Source organism: Vulpes vulpes, chromosome X, assembly GCF_048418805.1.
Source record: "Vulpes vulpes isolate BD-2025 chromosome X, VulVul3, whole genome shotgun sequence".
In the NCBI taxonomy this organism is placed as follows: domain Eukaryota; kingdom Metazoa; phylum Chordata; class Mammalia; order Carnivora; family Canidae; genus Vulpes; species Vulpes vulpes.
The window spans coordinates 56,350,907-56,369,531 of NC_132796.1; the positions used below are offsets into that span (position 1 = coordinate 56,350,907).

An 18,625-nucleotide genomic window follows, 5' to 3' on the forward strand; every position below is an offset into this window, starting at 1 on the left:
TAATGAAGTTCAACTTATCAATTTTCCTTTTATGGTTAGTACTTTGTGTGTCTTGTTTATGAAATTTTTTTCTCTTTTTTTTTTTGTTGGAGACAGAGCAAGCATGTAAGGAGGGAAGGGGCAGAGGGAAGGAGGAAGAGAGAGGGAGAGAGGGAGAATCTCAAGCAGACTCCCTGCTGAGTGTGGACGCCCCCCCTCTCCCCCAATCACCAACACAGAACTCGATCTCTCTACCCTGAGATCATAACCTGGACTGAAATCACGAGTCGGATTCTTAGCTGACTGAGCCATCCAGGCACCCCTATGAAAGTTTTCTTAATGCAGATCACGAAAATATTCTTTGCTATTTCCTTCTAAAACTTTTGTTTTACCTTCCACATTTAAACCTATAAACCACTTGGAATTAGTTATCAGGGAAGTACAGATTAAGACAATCAAGCCTTACCAGTACATATCTATCACAACAGCTTAAAAAAAAAAAAACAGACATTGTCAAGTGATCATGAGGATAAAGAACAACTGAAACACCTATATGCTACTGGATGGAGTCCAAATTGGTACAATCATTTTTGGAAAACTGTTTTGGCAATATAAGCTAAAGCTGAATATACACATATCTATTATTCTGCAATCTCACTACTGGGCATATATACAACAGAAACACATATATATATGTTTGCCAAATGACAGATACAACAATCTTTAAAAAGCTGAACCTTTGGACTTACTCTTCTGGAAAGATGAGAGTAGACATACTGTTCTATATTCCTCACAATAAGTAAAGCTAAAGACTCTGGACATCATATATAAAACAATCATAAAAAGTTTCTGAAAAGTGAGGAGAAAGAGACAGACTGGCTAGGGACCTTGGGTCCTAAGGAACAACATGGCACTGATTTCTACAGGCTTTCCTTTTGTCTCATACATCCCAGAATGAGTGCTAAAGAACCCAGCAACCTGGAAATGCCAGTAGATGTTGCCAAATATCTCCAAGAAAAATCCTGCTCTCTCTAGCCAAGGGACCACACAAGGGACATCCCAGAAAGACAGAAAACTTTAAAATAAACATTAAAACCACTCAATTCCAGTCAAACAGTACAGAAAAATATGGTATGTTTCTACCCTTGTCACTAAAGGCTAAGTGGGGAGTTCAGACTGCTACCCTCACATAGTTGTAACATTGCCAAAGTAGTGTCAGAGACATCCTCCCAGCCAGGATAGTATCAGCAGCAACCTAGTGGATAGACTGAACTCTCACTCTCTACTGACAGTAAATGAGGCGGGACACCTCATCTTCCATCAGAACATGTGTCAAAAGAGGTCTGTTATAACAGAAGATTGAAGTAAGATCCACAGTCTCATGACATAATAAACAAAATGTCCAGTTAAAATAGACCTCTGTCTTGGGTGCCTGGGTGGCTCAGTGGTTGAGTGTCTGCCTTTGGTTCAAGTTGTGATCCCGGGATTCTGGGATCAAGTCTCACATCAGGCTCCCTGCAGGGAAGCCTGGTTCTCCCTCTGCCTATGTCTCTGCCTCTCTCTCTCTGTGTCTCTCATGAATAAATAAATTAAAAATAAATAAAAAATAAAATAGATCTCTGTCATAACAAGAACCAGTAAAATCTCAACTTCAATGAGAAAAGACAAGCAAGAGACACCAACACTGAGATGACATAAATGTTAGAATTGTCTGACAAAGATGGAAAAAGTAGCTACATTTATAAAAAATGCTTCATTAAGCAATTATTAACACACCTGAGACAAATGAAAAACAAAAACAAAAACAAACAGCCTCAGCAGAGAAATACAAGACATAAAGAACAATCAAATGGAAATTTTAGAACTGAAAAATACAATAAAAAACTCAATAGATGGACTAAACAGAATATAAAGAACAGAGATTTAGGAACTTTGAAAACAGACCAATAGAAATGACCCAATCTAAACAACAGGCAAAGGGGCACCTGGGTAGCTCAGTTAAGCGTCTGTCTTTGGCTCAGGTCATGATCTTAAGGCCCCGGGCCTGAGACTCAAGTCAGACTCCCCACTCAGAGGGGAGTTCTGCTTCTCCTCCCTCTGCCATTCATTCCTGCTCGTGCTCTCTCTCCAGCTCTCAAATAAATAAATATTTTTAAAAATAAAAATAAAAAAATAAACAATAGGTAGAAATCAAATTTTAAAAAGCTGGAAAAACAAAACATCAGCTCAGGGACCTATAGGACTATAATAAAAGATCTAACGTTTTTCTCATTTGGAGTCCTAAAAGGGAGTTAAAATAGTATTTGAAAGAAATAATGGCTGACAATTACCAAAATCTAGGATGAAACACAAACTTACAGATTCAAGAAGTTGAATGAAAAACAAACAGGGACTCATACCAAGACACACCACAGTCAAACTTCTGAAACTAAGATAAAAAAAAATCTTGAAAGAAGCAAGAAACAGGACCTCTTGACAGGAAAGAAAAACAATTTGAAAAACGGAAGGTTTTTAAAAAATTAAATACATTTAACATAAAGTAGTGTGTAAAATTAAGGTGCATAAAATGTTAGTTTGATATTTATATATTGTAGTTATATATATGTACAATACATATATATTGTTATACGGTTGCCACTGTAGCAACAATTAACATAACACCTCTATCATGTTAAATAATGATCATTTCTTTTAACTGGTTGGAATAATTTCTAGTCCCTTAGGAATTTTAGAGATTATAATAAAATATTGTAATCTACATTCACTTATTGGCTTAGCCACTATGAAAAAACATATGGAGTTTCCTCAAAATATTAAAAATAAATCTACCATATGATCCAGTAATTCCATTTCTGGGTATATATACAAAAAAAATGAAAGTAAGATGTCATAGAGACATACGCACTCTCCTGTTTAGTGCAGCATTATCCACAATAGCCAAGATAGAAAAACAACCTAAGGGCCCATCAACAGATGAATGGATAAAAAAGATGTGGTATGTATACAATGGGACAGTATTCAGTCATGAGAACAAAAGGACACCCTGCCACATGTGGCAACATGAATATACCTTGAGCACATTATACTAAGTGATATAAGAGAAAGACAAATACTGCATGGTATCACTTATATGTGAAATTCAAAAACCCAACTCAGTAAAACAGTAGGTTTCTCATAAGAAATTATGAAATCCTGAAGGAAGTCGTATAACATTTTTCAAGTGCTGAAAGAAGAGAACTGCCAACCCATCATTCTATATCCACCTAAAATAAAATAATCTTAAAAAATGAAGGGCAAATCAAGAAATTCTCATATGAAGGTACTCAGAAAATTTGTTGCCAGCAGATCTGCCCTAAAAGAATGACTAAAGAAATTTCTCTCTAGAGAGAATGGAAATGATAAAGAAGAAATACTGAAACATTAGGAAGGAACACTGACACATTAGGAAGAAACAATAAAAAGAACAAAAACTATGAGTGAATAAAATAGATTTTCCTTCTAATTTTCCTAAATTATGTTTAATAATTGAAGAAAAATTATTATACTCTCAGATGTGGTAATCTATTTATGTAGAGAAAATACTTAAGACAATTATAAATGGGGAAGAGAAAGAAATGTAAGGGCATAACATTTCTACATTTCAATCAAAATGGTAAACTGATGACATTAGTAGACTATGATAAATTATGTCCCTATAATGTAATACTTAAAGCAACCACTATGAAAGTTACACAAAGATACACTATACTATAGATGAATAAAAATACAATTTCATAAAAGGTAAAAGTAACCCATAGGAAGGGTAGAATAAGAAATCAGAAAAAAAGAAAGAGAATAAATTGAACAAAAAATAAAATGGCAGCGTGAAGCCTTATATTAATTGTAAATAGCTGTATACCTGAAACAAACATAATGTTTTTTGTCAATATTTCAATTAAAGATTTAAGTGATTTATATACAGCATTTAGCTGAGACCAACATATATATACACAATGGAATATTAGTCAGCCATCAGAAAAGATGAATACCTACCATTTACACTGACATGGATGGAACTGGAGGGTATTTTGCTGAGTGAAATAAGTCAATTGGAGAAAGACAATTATCATATGGCTTCACTCATATGTGGAATATAAGAAATAGTGAAAGGGACCATAAAGGAAGGGGGTAAATTAAGTGGAGAAAAATTAGAGAGGAAGACAAGCCATGAGAGATTCCTAACTCTGGGAAACAAACAAATGGTTGCAGAAGGGGAGGTGGGGGGTACAGGGTAACTGGGTGAGGGCATTAGGAGGGCACATGATGAGATGAGCACTGGGTGTTATATCATATGTTGGCAAATTGAATTTAAATAAAATTTTTAAAAAAGAAAGAGACCAAAAGAATAGGTAAAACAAGCAAAAAAACAAACATGACTCAAACATATGCTGTCTACAGGAAGCTCACTTCAAATATAATGAAATAGGCGGGTTGAAAGTAAAAAGATTAAAAAGGATACACCATATAAACAGCAATCAAAATAAAGTAGGAGTGATTATATTAATATTAGATAAGGTAGGTCTCAGAGCAAACAAAATAACAAGGGATAGAGAGGGACACGGCAACCCTAAATGTGTACACACCAAACAACACAGTTGAAAATTTAAGCAAAACTGAAAGGAGAAACAGAAAAATGCACAATTATAGTTGGAGGCTTCAACTCCCCTCTCTCAAAAATCGATAACCCAATTAGACAAAAATCAGCAAGGATAAAGAAGAACATAACCCCATCAAAGAAGATCAGATCAATATTTACAGAATACAACACCCAACAACAGCAAAATACACATTCTTCTCAAGGGCTAATATACAATATACCAAGATAATACCATATCTTTAGCCATACAACAAAACAACAAATTTAAAGGAACTAAAATCATACAGAACATGTTCTCTGCACAGAACTGAATCAAACTGGAGTAACAACAAAATAATGCAAATCTTCAAATATCTGGAAATTAACATACTTTCTAGCTATGAGTCAAAAAGGAAGTCGCCAAGAAAACAATAACAATAAATTGAATGGAAATGAAAATACAACATGTCAATATAAGGCCCAGCTAAAGCAATGGTGAGAGGGAAATTTACAGTACTTAATATTTACATTAGAAAAAAGGATAAGTCTTAAATTTGTAATCCAAAGTTCTACCTTAACAAAGTAAAAAAAAAGCAAAATAAAGTCAAAGCAAGATGAAACTGAAAGCAGGAAAAAAAAAAACCAGACAAATCAGTAAACCAAAACACTGGTTCTTTGAAAAGACCAATAAAATTGACAAACCCCTAGCAAATTTATGTCAAACAAGCAAATACATAAATTACCAATGGTATCAATGAAAGAAAGGCCATCACAATGAAAGAAAGACCCTGCAGATATAAAAACAATAATAAGGGAATGTTATGAACAATTCTATACATAAATTTGAAATTTAGTTGAAACAATTCCTCAAAAAGCACAAACTTCACAACTCATTAAACATGAAATAATTTGAATGATCCTATAACTATTAAGGAAATTGAATTAGTGATTTAAAAATTTTCCAAAAAATATTCAAAGCTAGGAAATGTCACTGATAAATTCTACCAAAAATTTAAGATTAATCAACACAAATCCTATGTCTCTTTTAGAAAATACAAGGAAAAAACACTTCAACTCCTTTTATGAAGCCAATACTATCCTGATACCAAAATCAGATACAGTACAAAAAAAAAAAAACTGGATACAGACCAATATCTCATAAACATCCCTCAACAAAATATCAGCAAATAGAACCTTTAGTATACAAAAATAATTATATACCATGACCAAATGGGGTTTATTCCAGGGATGCAAAGCTGGTTCAATATTTGAAAATCAATTTATATAATATACCATATAACAGACTATAGAAGAAAACATCAATATCAAATGAGAAAGAAAAAGCATCTGACAAAATTAAATACCCATTCAAATAAAAACTCTCAGCAAACTAGAAACAGAAGGGAAATTTCTCAACTTGATAAAGAATATCTAAAAAAGTTATACAGCTAACATAGCTAATCAACATTGAAAGCTCTTAATATGAAGAATGCAAGAATGTTCACTCTCATCATTGCTACTTAACATATTATTGAAGTTGTAGCCAGGGCAGTATGACAAGAAAGGAAATAAACAGCATACAGATCAGAAAGGTAGAAAAAGTAAAACTATCCTTACTTGCAGATGACATAATGGTCTAGTAGAAAATCTCAAAAAATCTACAAAATAAACTCCTAGAACAAGTAAGTGAGTTCAACACGATTCTTAGGTAACAAGATCAACACAAAAGTCAATTGCATCTCTTCATACTAGCAATGAACATGCAAAACCCCAAATTAAAAACATGACATCATATATAGTCATTCAGAAAATTAAAAAATCTAACTGTAAACCTAACAAAACAAATATAGGACTTATGTGCTGAAAACTATAAACACTGAGGAAAGAAATAAAAGATCCACATAAATAGAAAAAATACGTTCACAGAAGGTTCAATATACCAAAAATATCAATCCCCCCGCAATGCTAAGATATTTAATGCAATTCCTATTACAAGCCTTGCAAGACATTTGCAGATATATGAATGTTCTAAAATTTATATATGAAAGCAAAGATATTAGACTAGCTAAAACAATTTGGAAAAAGTAGAATAAAGTAGGAGATGTCATTCAATCTGTCATTAAAGCTTAATCTACAGCTACAATATTCAAGACTATGTGGCAATGGCAGAATGACATACATACAGACCAATGGAATAGAACAGTGAACCAAGAAATAGTCCCATCCGAGTATAGCCAACTGATTTTTCACAAAAGTGCAAAAGCAATTTGGTTGAGAAAGGATGGCTTTTTTTTTTAACAAATGATGCTAGAGCAACTGGATATGCATGGACATAAAAAAGAGAAAGAGAAAAAATGAACTTGACCTAAATCTCACATTTTCTGGAAGATTACCTTAAAATGCACCTCAGACTTAAACATAAAATATAAATTGTAAAATGTAAAGCTATAAAACCAGAACACAAGAGAAAATCTGTATGACCTAGGGCTTGTGGAAGAATTCACAGACTTGACACCAAAAATAGGATATAAAAAATTAACAAAGTAGACTTGATCAAAACTAAAAACTTTTGCTCTGTGAACAACCTTGTGAAGGGGATGAAAAGACATGCTGTAGACTGGCAGAAAATACTGGCAGACCACTTATCAGACAAATGACTCATATCTAACTCATATTAAGAATTTTCAGTGGGGAAAAATTAGAGAGGAAGACAAACCATGAGAGACTCCTAACTCTGGGAAAACAAAGGGTTGCAGAACAGGAGGAGGATGCGGGGGATGGGGATGGGATTACTGGGTGACAGGCACTAAGGAGGACACTTGATGGGACGAGCACTGGGTGTTATATTGTATGTCGGCAAATTGAATTTAAATAAAAAATTAAAAAAAATAAACAACTTTGAAGAAAAAAAAGAATTTTGAAAACTGAACAAAATGGGCAAAAGACACAAACATTTCACTAAGGAGGATATACAGATATCAGATAAACTTATGAAAAGACTGTTCAACATAACCAGCTATCAGGGAAATGCAAATTTAAGACAGAATGAGATACTACCACACACCCATCAGAACAGCCAAGATAAAAAAAAAATAGAAATAATACCAAATGCTGGTGAGGATGCAGAAAAACTTAATCTTTCACACTTTATTGGTGGGAATGCAGAAAGGTACAGCTACTCTGGAAAACAGCTTGGCAGTTTCTTAAACAAGTTACTTACCTATTGCAAATCTAGCTATTATATCCTGGGCATTTATACTAGAGAAATGAGATTTCAAGTCTACACTAAATCTGTATGCACAACATTCACAGTAGCTTTTTTTTTTTTTAAGATTTATTTATTTGAGAGAGAGAAAGAGAGCAGGCAGGGAGGGACAGAAGGAGAGGAAGACAAGCTGACTCCTTGCTGAGTGGGGAGCCCAACATGGGACTTAATCCCAGGACCCTGAGATCATGACCTGAGCAAAAATCAAGAGCCAGATGTTTAACCGACTAAGCCATCTAGGTACTCTCCAGCTACAGCAGCTTTATTTGTAAGAGCCAAACCTCGAAACAACCAAAATGCTCTCTAACAGATGTACAGGTTGCCTTAAACAAATCCGTACATCCATACCATGGAATACTACTCTGTAATAAAAAGGAACGAACTACTGATATACAGGACAATTTGAATGGAACTAAAGGGCATTATACTGAATGAAAAAAAAAATCTCAAAAGATCACACATAGTAGGATGTCATTTATATCAGTCTTGATGTGAAAAATTATAAACATGGAAAACAAATTAGTTATTGCCAGAAGTTAGGGATAGTGGTGAACTCAGTGGAAAGAAGTGTAAACTATATAAGGGTAGTAGGAGAGCAATCTCCATGGTGATGGTTTATATACCTGATTTCAGGGGTTGTTACAAGAATATCTATATATGTGATAAAAAAAAAAAAGGCATAGATATATACTTTGAACTAGTGTCAATTTCTTGCTTTTGAAATTATAGGTATGTAAAGGAAAATTACATGAAGTGTTCACAGGACCTCACTGCCTATCTCTACAAGTTCCTGTGAATCTATAACTATTTCTAAATAAAAAGTTAAAAAGAACAGTATTAAAGATAACTAGGGACCCAAGACTATTGAAACCTGCTCCCTGGTCTCACAAGACAGCATTAGAAATGGTCATTATCTTAAAGTTTATCTTAATGTGTCTTTCCAACTACTTTACCGTAATAATATTTATTATGTTTTCTGAAAATTACTGAGTCATGAGAAAACAGAATATAGATAGTTAAATATAATCTCTAACATTTGTGGACTTAATCTTGACAGGTTTAGCTACTCAAGAGTAACTCTTCTAATATATACGTATATATACACACATACACACACACATATATATACACAAATATATATACATATACACATACATACATGGGGGGAAGAAGAGGGAGAAGATGAATTTGAATCAGATACTTTTAGTCATATATTTAGGGCAGTTAATATGCTAGTAAGTATACCAAGATGACAGTACAGCATCCAAATCTCAATGTTGTTCCCCAATGGTCATCAAATATGAATGGCATGTTTCTGTGATATTTACAAATTCAGGAAACTGCGTAAGTTGAAGGTTTAGTTTGTTTGACAGACTACATGAGGATTACAAAATAAAATTACTTCATGTAGAAATAATTTTTAGGAACATGGCAAACAGAACACAAAAATGTACTTACTCTTTAAACAGTTATTTAATCATATGCTTGTATAACTTAACTGTACTCAACCATTCCTTTGTAAGATCTCCCAGACTATATGGATTTTAAATACCTAATAGAATATATTCTTCCTATGGTCTACCTGGAATTTCTCTAGCATTAATCCAAAGTGTAACTCAGGACTCTGCTAGAATTAAAACATGTTTTACATACACAGCATGGTATCTTTTAGGCTTTAAAAGATTTACTAAGGCATACTCTGGCCTTCTTGTCATTAAACTAAGAAAATGTTTTTTTAAAGACCATGCTTTCAAAAAAATAAAAATAAAGACCATGCTTTCATATGTATGTGTGTGTGCATATGTTTATATGAATGTATATATATATATTTTTTTCTCTTCCAAATGCAGTTCAAGCCTGTTAACTGCTAACAGTTAAAAGCAGCATCAACAACACATATATAACACACGCCATGCCTACAGTGGTTTAAAGTATAAGATTCAAATTTCTGCAGAAGATAAAGAGATCAGGAATATTTTGTCAATTCTGAAAGCCTCTATCAGATTTGTCACCAATATGATATAAAAATGGCCAATAAGCACATGAAAAGATGCTCAGTATCAATTATTGGTGAAATGCAAACTAAAATCACATGAAATACAATTACATACCTATCAGAATGGGAAAAAAAACCCACAATAATATCAAGCACTGACAAGGATGCAGAACAATTGGAACTCTCATACACTGCTGATGGGAATGCAAAATTGTACTTCTTTGGAAAACTAATTGGCAGTTTCTTACAAAGCTAAACACAATCTTACCATACAACCCAGCAATTGCACTCCTAGAAATATCAATAGGTCACACAAAAATTGACACATGAATGTTTGGAGCTTCAACTTTAATTCCAAAATCTGGAAATAACTCAAATATCTCTCAAGTGGATATGCCTAAACAAACTGTAATACACCCATACAATGGAGTACTACTCAACAATAAAAAGAAACTACTGACATATGCAATAAAATGAATAAATCTCAAATATTTTGTAATGTGAAAGAAGTGAGACTCAAAAGGCTCCAACTCTATGATTCCATGAGTGAATTTCTTGAGATGTGATGAAACCATTTTATATCTTGACTATTTTGCATGTCAAAAATTGTAAAAATACACACTATAATGAGTGAATTTTACTATATGTAGATTTAAATATTTTGGGGGGATTTAAAAAATATTTTATTTATTTATTTGAGAGAAAGAGACTGTGAGAGAGTGTGAAATGGGGGCGGGGGGCAGAGGGACAAACAGACTCTGAGCTGAGCACAGAGCCCGATGTGGGGTTCCACCTTACCATTCTGAGATCACGTTGTGAGCGGAAATCAAGAGCTGGCCACTTAACCAACTGAGCCACCCAGGAGTCTCAGATTTACAATTATTTTTAAAAAATTATCTATACAAACAAAAAGTTTCCTACCTCACATTAGTTTCATCATTAAATTCTTCAGCCCATTTTTTCCTTGATTGTGCAGTAGTAGAACCATCTAAACGGTAATAGTCAATGTTTCGCAGCCACTTCCCTTCACCTGAAAATTTAACAACAAAAGGAACGAGAGATTTGATATATATTGTTCTGCTAGTAATAACAGATTTTCTTCCCTGCTCACCATTTAAAATCTGGTTGTATGTATTTTATTTGCATAGCAAAATATAATTTTTTAAATCAAAGTATAATTCACTATATTACAAATTAATTCACTACAGATTATTTCCAATAGATACTGAATAGCAAAAGTACTTTTTAAAAAGTATTTCATCTACATGTGAATTTCTTAAAAGATTTCCTTGATTAGAATCCTTTAAAACTGTCAAAAGAAAATGGTTAAACTGCATTATGTTCATGAGGCTTGCTTTTGATTAAATCTGTAAATGGCCAGGTTTCCTTCCTTTTTAACAAGTTGATATTGATCAACTTTTGGACTGTGAGGTGAAAATTTACCTAAGACTTACATTAAAACTAAAATACCAAATTAAGTACTATAATATTTTCATACTTTATTATACATGATTTCCATTCCAATTCTTTTACCTATAAACATAATACTACTAATTTCCCCTTCAGAGTCACATCCTAGAATCTTAACATAAAAGCAAATCAACAAAACTGAGATTTATGTCTTTCAGCAAACTTTTTTTTAAAATTTTATTCATTCATGAGTGAGTGACATGGAGAGAGAATGAGGTAGAGACACAGGCAGAGGGAGAAGCAGGCTCCACAGAGAGAGCTGGATGTGGGACTCGATCCTGGGTCCCCAGGATCACACCCTGGGTTGAAGGCGGCGCAAAACCGCTGAGCCACCCAGGCTCCCCTAAACTTTTTTTTTTTTAATGGATTCTAGGTTTGTTTTTCTTTTTTAAAGATTTCATTTATTTATTCATGAAAGACATTGAGAGAGAGAGAGGCAGAGACACAGGCAGGGGGAAGAAGCAGGCTCCTTGCAGGAAGCCCAGTGTGGGACTAGATCCCAGGAACTCCAGGATCATGCGCTGAGCCAAAGGCAGACACTCAACCACTGAGCCACCAAGGCATCCCTTTCAGCAAACTTTTTACTTAAATTTAGTACTTAGTTTAAAAGGTGCTTTCGGAGATCCCTGGGTGGCGCAGCAGTTTGGCGCCTGCCTTTGACCCGGGGCATGATCCTGAAGACCCGGGATCGAATCCCACATCGGGCTCCCGTTGCATGGAGCCTGCTTCTCCCTCTGCCTGTGTCTCTGCCTCTCTCTCTCTCTGTGTGTGTGACTATCATAAATAAATAAAAATTTATAAAAAAAACGGTGCTTTCAACATGTTTATTACTTATCCATATCTTTACTTACACTGAAAATCTGGAATTCCCTTGCTGAAAATTTTGTAATTGGTAAGAAAGTCTATTTATTTACAAGTTTTATTTCTTTCAATTGGAAAAAAAAGGCATATGCAGCTAAGAAGAAAAAGAATTTGAAATAATGGATGAAAAAGGGGCTGGAGTCAAATTTCTAAATTGTTCACCTGAACAGGGTAATTATTAAATTTAACATGTTAATCAAAAAAATTAAATATGTTATTAATATTTTTAAAGTATTTCAACATACCTTTCTCTGATAACACAAATGAATAATCTGCACTACCACTTCTGTGAATCTAACATTTAAAAAGTGATAAAGTCAGTACAGGTTAGTCATCAGAGATATCAATTTTTTTAAAATCCCAGGCTCACCATTTACTAGAATTTTCATTTAGAAAATGTGAAAATGTGTTTATGTTTAAAAATGGAGATAGCTGAGCATCTACTGCATAGGGTTACTGTTTTTTAAAATGAGTTGATAAAAGAAACCCTTAGAATAGTATCTGTCACAGTAATTAAGCTCATTGGATACTTAATATAATCACCATAAATCCCATATCAAATTATGTCTGTCTCTACTATGGCACATTTATATGTGATCATCTCTTTAATATGATTTCCTGTAATACCTCTTGAACCTAGTTCAGTGTGCAGTACACAGTAGTAACAGTAGCAGCAGCAGCAGCAGTAGTAGTAGTAGTACTAGTAGTGATACAAAAGATAAACTGATTAGTAGTTAAAACGAATGCTTGTTGAAGATAATTTATTAAATGAAATACAAACTAACAACCATGTGGGAAAATATTCAATCTTGCCAGTTTTCAGAAATACACAAATTACAATAACAATTGTTTTTATCCACTACATATGGGGAAAAGGCAATTCCAGTATTACAGGTATATAGTAAAATGGGCATTTTCTATTTATTCATGGTAGTAGAATACAATGATATAACTTTTCTGGTACTTTGTATTTCAGATAATAAAGTACTGCCAGAGCATAGAGTTGAACCAATAACTAATAACAAATAACAGAAATACCCATTTAAGCCAACATTATACTTACCCATAGTCAAGCAAGGAATACAAATACACACTACCCATATACATATATGCTAAAGATACATCAATAAGGAGAGGCCTTAGAAACAAAGAAGGGGGGTAATGATAAAGATTAAAAAGTGCCAGTATATACCAAGCACTTAAATGTAATGGGCACATAAAAATGCATCACCACAGCATAATTCTATATGGAAAGAATATCCAGATAAGTGCAATGTATTACCTTGACACTTCAGTAAATATTTACTATGGACCTACCACAAGTCTAGTTCTATGCTGGACATCAGTAAAGCCTTGCCTGAACAATTTATATACTGTCCCCCAAAACTCCCTATCACTGTTAGAGTATTTCATTATTTCTCCATTGCATTTTTAAACTATGTATTTGTTTCTTATTGGTATTCCCTAACAAAAATGTAGCCTTTAGGAGGTTAGGGATATGTTCTCTTTTTTTTAACTTCTTTATTCTTAGCACCTAGGTTGTGCCTTGTACATGGTAGGTACGCTATACTTACAAAATAAAATGAACCCTGGAATACTTTATGGGTTTTGTAAATAGCTAATTTGAGGTGTGCTAATGAGGCAGTGGCTTAGTGGTGACTCTTAATCCCACTTAGGGAAGGAGGAGAGAACTCTTCACTTCTTTAACAATCCAGACCCAATGTACTAATATTCCACGTAAGATTTTGCTTGGGGGGGGAAAAAAAGTAATTCTACTTTTTTTACTAGGTAAATATCCTAGTAAATCAATGACATAGTATGTGGAATAGTATCAAATAAAGAGCAAATGCTCCTTTTCACTTACTATAGTGACTTAAGCAACCAATGTACCTGTCTAAAAGATACCATCTGCCTATAATTTGCACAGGATGCTATTAGGGTTTTATTTCCTAAAAGTATATTTTAAATGAGTACAATAGAAAACATTATCAATATTATCAACAGAACTAGAAAATTAAAATTAAAAACAACAGCACTATATTCCAAGTATACTTAGGGTACCATCAGACAAAAAAAAAAAAGTTTTTGTTTTTGCACAGTGAAGAAAACCATCAGCAAACGAAATGGCAATCTACTGAATGGGAGAAGATATTTGCAAATCATAAACCCAATAAGGAGTTCAATTCCAAAAATATATAAAGAACTTATACAACTTAATATCAAAAAACCCAAACAAAATGATTTAAAAATGGGTAGAAGACTTGAACAGACATTTTTTTCAAAGATGACATAAAGATGGCCAGCAGGCACATGAAAAGATGCACATTACTAGGCATCAGTAAAGTGCAAATCAAAATCACAATAAGGTATCACTTCACACAGGTAAAACTGGCTATTATCAAAAAGACAAAAATAACAAGTGTTGGCAAAGATGTTGAGAAAAGGGAATCCTTACACACTGTTAGTGGGAATGTAAAATTGGTATGGCCACTATGGAGGTTACTCAAAAAATTAAAATAGAACTACACTATGATTCATCATTCCATTTCTGGGTATTTTTCCATGGAAAATGAAAACACCAATTCAATGAGATATATTCACCCCTATGTTCATTGCAGCATTATTTACAATAGCTACGATATGGAAGCAACCTAAAAGAATAAAGTAAAATGATAAAAGAAAATACACACACACATACAAACAAACACTAGAATATTACTCAGCCATAAAGGAGGATGAGATCTTGCCATTTGGTGACAACATGATGGACCCAGAGGATACTATGCTAAGCAAAATAAGTCAGAGAAAGACAAATATCATATGATTTTACTCATATGTGGAATCAAACAAACAAAAAAAACAGAAACAGACTCATAGATACAGGAAACAAATTGTTGGTTACCAGAGTGGGAAGGGGCTAGGGGATGAGCAAAAAAAGTGAACAGAATTAAGAGGTACAAACTTCCAGCTATCAAATAGTCATGTTATGTAATATACAACATAAAGAACATAGTCAATAGTAGTGTAATAACTGTGCAGTGAACACATGGTAACTAGACATCATGGAAGTCATTTCATAATATATAATAGTATCAAATCACTATGATGTACACTTGAAACTAACAGGGTACTGTGTGTCAGTTATACTTCAAATTTTTAAATGGCCACAATATAACCTTTTTGAAAATATTTCTTCATCAAAAATAGGCTTATATCTCAATAGCTGTTAAATGAAAAACAGGATTCTGATCATTCAAATACTATACAATTATCTGCAGAAAAGATTTAAATAATAAAAAGTTCTCTTTTATTAGAAAGGAAACCTAAATGTATTCTTTATATTGTTGATAATTGTCATTATTTATTATTTATTTTTAAAGTTTTATTAGTTAAGTAATTTCTACATAAAACATGGGCATCGAACTCACAATCTCGAGATCAAAAGTTGCATGCTCTTCCAACTGAGCCAGCCAGGCGTCCCTCAACTTTAATATTTAGATAAAGAAATATGAGTACCATAAATAGTATTCATAACATATACTGTATTATTCTCAAATAGAAAAATAGTATACCTTAAAGTCTCTAATTTTACATGGAAATTTAACCCAAAGAAAATTTTAAAAATCTACTATCATCAGGTTCCTACAGTAGACTACCTATTCATAGTGAAAAATACAATATAATAATCTTGATATATAATAATGGAGAAATAGTTAAGTAAATTACAATTTTACTGGACAGACTGTTGTAGAGCTGAAAGTAATATACATAACATCATATATGTAGTGACATCAAAATGTTTATGAAATGATCAGTGAAAAAAATCAAAATTTAATTTGCAGGGAGAAGAACTTCTGGTTATGACAACATAAGGAGCTTCATGGACTTGCTCCTCGGCAAAAGTAAAATTTTAAAATGGTGGTGATGGTTGCACAGTACTATGGGTGTACTTAATGCCATACAATTATACACTTAAAAGTGCTCAAAATGGTAAAAACTTTTTTCTCTTCCTATCTCTCCCCTCCCAATTTGGCTTTTTTCCTATTAATAGACTGATTTGGAAAAATATGGTTAAGGCATACTAAGGAACTGTCTGAAATATTTCGAGGCAGAGGATTAGAACAACCCCTTTTTAAATCACAGAAATAGGGCAGCCCTGTTGGCGCAGCGGTTTAGTGCCGCCTGCAGCCCAGAGTATGATCCTGGAGACCCAGGATGAGTCCCACCTTGGGCTCCCTGCATGGAGCCTGCTTCTCCCTCTGCCTGTGTCTGCCTCTCTCTCTCTCTCTCTCTCTCTCTCTCTCTCTCTCTCTCTTTCTCTGTGTCCCTCATGAATAAATAAATAAAATCTTTTAAATCAATCACAGAAATACTTTCCCCTCAATTTCCTGGGCACTCAATTTTTTTGTCTTTAGTATCTGTATTCACCATTAGATTATTAACTCCTCAGGAAAGGGACTAAAACTGTGTTTCCTAGTCATTGGCATAATAGCTGGTAGATACTCATAATTTTTTAAATTTAATGTCCATTGATTTTAGATAGAAATCTGTCTTAGTAAGTAAATCATTACAGAGTTTTAAATTTCTTGTCCCATTATTTCTAACCAGTTTTTTAAAATTAGCATTTTTAACAAAAGACAGACAAAGCAGAAAGATTTGGTACAAAACAAACAAAACTCAGTACCCAATCTCTGCTAGCACTTGGCTATGGAACATCTCATGCTGTGGCAAAAAAAAAAAAAACAACCCACACACACATACCATAAAATTACCATCTTAACCATTTTAAGTGTATAGTTCACAGTTGTGTTAATGGATCTCCAGAACTATTTCATTTTGCAAACTAAAACTCTATACCCACTAAACAACAACTCCCCATTCACTCTTTCCCCACAGTAAGTACCATTACTACTTTCTGCCTCTTTGAGTCTGACTAGATATTTGAAGTAAATGGAATTATACAGTATTCATCTTTTTTTGTGCTGGCTTATTTCGCTTAATATAATGTCTTCAGGGTTGTAGCATGTGACAAGATTTCCTTCCTTTCAAGAGCTGAAAAATGTTCCATTGTGTGTATATGCCACATTTTGTTTATCTAGTCATCCACACTTGGATTGTTTCTACCTTTTCATTATTGTGAATAATGTGTATCCAATAAACACTTGGTTTGTTTCTACCTTTTCATTATCGTGAATAATGTGGCTATGAATATGGCTGTACAAATATCTCTTTTGAGACCACGCTTTCAAGTCTTTTGGGTATATCCCCAGAAGTAGTATTGTTGGATCATATTTATTCTAGTTTTAATTTTTTGAGGAACTGCCATACTGTTTTCCACAGTGGCTGTTACCATTTTACATTCCTGTCAGTCGTGCACAAATGTTCCAAATTCTCCACATCATCACCAACCTCTTATTTACTGGTTTTTTTTGTTTTTGTTTTTGTTTTTGACAGTAGCCATTCTAATAGGTACGAGGTTGTATTTCATTGTGGTTTTGATTTGCATTTCTCTCATGATTAATGATGTTGGGCATATTTTCATGTGCTTGTAGGTCATTTGTATATTATCTTTAGAGAAAAGTCTATTTGAATCTTTTGCCCATTTTTTTGAAAAGGATTATCTGTTTGTTGTTAAATTACAGTAGTTTTTTATATATTCTGAATATTAACTCCTTACAAGACATGATTTGCAAATGTTTTCTCCTATTCTAGAGGTTGCTTTTTCACTGACAAAATATTAATAAATTTTGTGTTTCGATATATTTTCTAATAATGTTGATGATGATGATGATGATGATGATGATAACTACCCCTAAGAGAAACCCAGGTCCAGATGGCTTCACTGCTGAATTCTGGCAAACATTTAAAGAACTCATAACAATTATTCCCAAACTCTATCAAAAAATAGGGAAAGGAATACTTCCCACCTCATTAAACAAGGCCAGTATTAGCCTCATATCAAAACCAGACAAAGATATTAAAAGAAAACAAAACTGAAAACTAGTTATGTCTTATGAATAAGGATACACAAATCCTCAACAAAATACTGGTGAACAGAATCCAGCAACATATAAAGAGAATTATACATCATGACCAAGTGGGATTTATCCCAGGTATGCAAGGTTGTTTTAACATCTGCAATTCAAAGTAATGTGCACCAGATAAACAAAATTGTAAAAACCCAAATGATCATCTCAATAGATGCAGAGAAATCATTTGACAATATCCAACACCATTCATGATTTAAAAAAAAACAATTAAAACACTGGAAATAGAAGGGGACTTCCTCAATTTGATAAACAGCATTATGAAAAAAACTACAACTAACATCATACTAATGGTGAAAGATCAGATACTTTCCCCACAAGATTAAGAACAAGAAAAGGATGTTTGCTCTTGCCACTTCAACACTGTACTAGAGGTTTTAACCAGGGAAATT

General features: G+C 33.4%; 1 protein-coding gene across 4 annotated transcripts in view; it reads right to left on the reverse strand.

The window, feature by feature from the left end:
* Window positions 1-18,625, reverse strand: part of ATRX (ATRX chromatin remodeler) — a 321,152-nt gene that overhangs the window by 45,092 nt on the left and 257,435 nt on the right. For all 4 annotated transcript variants that reach the window (XM_025985028.2, XM_025985027.2, XM_025985025.2 and 1 more), the window contains one exon: window positions 10,777-10,885. In XM_025985028.2, the coding sequence (XP_025840813.1) occupies window positions 10,777-10,885 (109 nt within the window). The remainder of the gene's footprint in view (window positions 1-10,776; window positions 10,886-18,625) is intronic.